Source organism: Tarenaya hassleriana, unplaced genomic scaffold (assembly GCF_000463585.1).
Source record: "Tarenaya hassleriana unplaced genomic scaffold, ASM46358v1 Cleome35, whole genome shotgun sequence".
NCBI classification, from domain to species: domain Eukaryota; kingdom Viridiplantae; phylum Streptophyta; class Magnoliopsida; order Brassicales; family Cleomaceae; genus Tarenaya; species Tarenaya hassleriana.
This window is the reverse complement of record NW_010966617.1, coordinates 216,381-218,919: the sequence shown is the minus strand read 5'-3', so window position 1 is coordinate 218,919 and position 2,539 is coordinate 216,381. Positions and strand designations below refer to the sequence as shown.

At 41.8% G+C, this 2,539-nt stretch overlaps 1 protein-coding gene across 1 annotated transcript; it reads left to right on the top strand.

The window, feature by feature from the left end:
- Positions 1–272: 272 nt before the first annotated feature.
- On the top strand, positions 273–2,167 carry LOC104821935 (zinc finger protein CONSTANS-LIKE 16-like). Its single transcript, XM_010552966.2, has 2 exons — positions 273–1,520; positions 1,655–2,167. The coding sequence occupies exons 1-2, from the start codon at positions 495–497 to the stop codon at positions 1,901–1,903; spliced, it is 1,275 nt and encodes a 424-aa protein (XP_010551268.1). The 5' UTR covers positions 273–494; the 3' UTR covers positions 1,904–2,167.
- The last annotated feature ends 372 nt before the right edge of the window (positions 2,168–2,539 follow it).

Sequence of the window (2,539 nt, the reverse complement as noted above, 5' to 3'; positions counted from 1 at the left end):
CCTAAACTAAAGGCCATTGAATTATTTATTTAACGGAATAAAGAGTGATGTGGACCCCACACGAGAAATCCAATGATGAAAGAGCTGACCAATCACAGCACGAAGTGGAGGATCATCTTCTCGACACGACCAATCAGAATTCAGATAAGGCATAAACTGGACCCCACACAGACAAAAAGTGCATCAAATTTAACAAATCCACACTGACAAGAAGGGCTTAAAGGTACAGAATTTATTTTATTTTCTGTTTGGTACCACAACAAACATTTTCCATTTTAAATACGCCCCAGAAAAAAAAAAAGAACACGAACTCTAGAGAGAGAAACAAAATCAAAACCCAACAGACACTCTCCGTTTTTTTTTTCAGCTCAAAGATCCAGAATTCGAAAAAGATTCGTTTGGAACTTCAACTCAATTTGTGAGTTATTAACCACTTAAACATTCTCCTTGTGCGCTTTGTTAATGGTGATTAGGGCATAAACTTATCAACGAAGATGAAGAGTTTGTCGAATGCGGTCGGGGCCAAGACCGCTAGGGCTTGCGACAGCTGCGTCAAGAGGCGAGCCAGGTGGTACTGCGCCGCCGACGATGCTTTCCTTTGCCAGGTTTGTGACGGTTCCGTACATTCCGCCAACCCTCTGGCTCGCAGGCACGAGCGGGTCCGCTTGAAATCCGCCAGCTCCGTTCCTCCTCCTGGGCCCGCCACCTGGCACCATGGGTTCGCTCGCAAAGCTCGGACTCCACGTGGCGGCGGTGGGAGGAAAAAGACGAACCACCGAGCTATCTTCCACGACCTCGTTCCGGAGATCAGCGCTGAAGATCAGACGGAGAACTACGAGGAAGAGCAACTGATTTGTCAAGTGCCGGTTCTTGATCATCCCATGGCGGAATCCAATACAAGTTTTCCGTTACCGGTACGTATGAAATTTGCCGACATAAAAGACAAAGACGACGATCAGGACAACGCCGAGAGTTGTCTGAATGGATTTTTCCCGTCCGACATGGAGCTGGCGGAGTTTGCAGCTGACGTCGAGACTCTGCTAGGTCATGGGTTAGAGACTGAATCTTTTGCCATGGAGGAGCTAGGTTTAGGTTACGGTTCCTTAAGTTGCGGACGATCTTCCTCCATGGTACTGAAAGTGGAAGAAGAGGAAGAAAAAGAAGGCACAACTACTGAATTGTCATGCGATCGAGGTGACGTGGATGTGACGCCATTTGAGCTGAGCTTCGATTACGAGTCACACAAGACATGCGCAGAAGAAGAAGAAGAGGAAGAAGACGATAAGCAAAACGTGATAAATTTTAACACTGGCGAAGGAGAGAACGAGACAAGTGGTAGTGGCCGTAGTACCATAAAGGATGATGAGGAGGAAAAGGGAAAGGGAAAGAAAACGAAGATTCTTATGTTGAGATTGGATTACGAATCGGTGATTTCCTCGTGGGGAGGCCAAGGACCGCCGTGGACCGCCGGAGAGCCACCGGAGCTCGATCTCAAGAATGATTCCTGGCCAATTTCTATGGTATGTGTGTGTATATATAAATACATATATATATATATGTATGGAATTTATAGTGGCATTCTATGTTCTAAAAAGGGTTCACAAACCTATGTTTGACTTGCAAAGAGAGCTTATAATTTGGTGGGTTTTCTCAGGGCGAAGTTAACGGCGGACAATACGGGAGTGGAATTTGCGGGGTGGGGTTAACAATGGCGATGGGAGACGTAGGGAGAGAGGCTAGGGTTTCGAGATACAGAGAGAAGAGAAGGACGAGGTTGTTTTCAAAGAAGATAAGGTACGAGGTACGGAAATTAAATGCAGAGAAGAGGCCTCGAATGAAAGGAAGATTCGTCAAGAGAGCCTCCCTTTCCGCTCTAGCTTCATCAATTCCCGGTGCTTACTGAATAGAGAAAGAGCTTATCACTATATACATATATATATGTATATATATGTATATCATCATCTTATAAGTTCATGTTTAAGTTATATTTTCGATTTTATTTAGATTTGCACCAACAAAAAAGTTTTGCTTCTACTTTCGTGAGCTAGTCAATGTACACCTTAATTTATCATTAAGGCGAAATGTTTTGTAATTAAGGTGAAGTGTCTTATGTGTATATATATATGTATCTTGGTTGAATATAAGATAATCTGCTTTTCTTTCTGTACCCTTACATTTTGGTAAATTTGTATCGTTTGTGTATTCGACGAGCAGTTTTCAAACATGAACTTGATACATATATCATCCATCTTTGATTTATTTGATTATAACCCTTTTTGCAACTCTCTCGAAATCGCATATATACGAGCTCAAAAAAAAAAATGTATGATGACAAATTTTCATATATTGCAGACTATATATATGCATATCCTTGTATTCGATAGTTCGAATTTTTTGCTCGTGCAGACATTGAAGCTCCATGAGACTAACAGATTTTTTTTACGAAACGTTAATAACCCGAAGGAGAAAAAAAGGGAAAATAATATAGTTTGAATTTTTTTATAATCTGAAAATTTATCAGGATTTTGACCCAACTATA

Coding starts and splice junctions, on each gene's coding strand:
- LOC104821935 (XM_010552966.2), top strand. CDS start 495: ATGAAGAGTTTGTCGAATGCGGTCGGGGCCAAGACCGCTAGGGCTTGC. Junction 1,521..1,654: donor ATTCCTGGCCAATTTCTATG/GTATGTGTGTGT, acceptor GGGTTTTCTCAG/GGCGAAGTTAACGGCGGACA.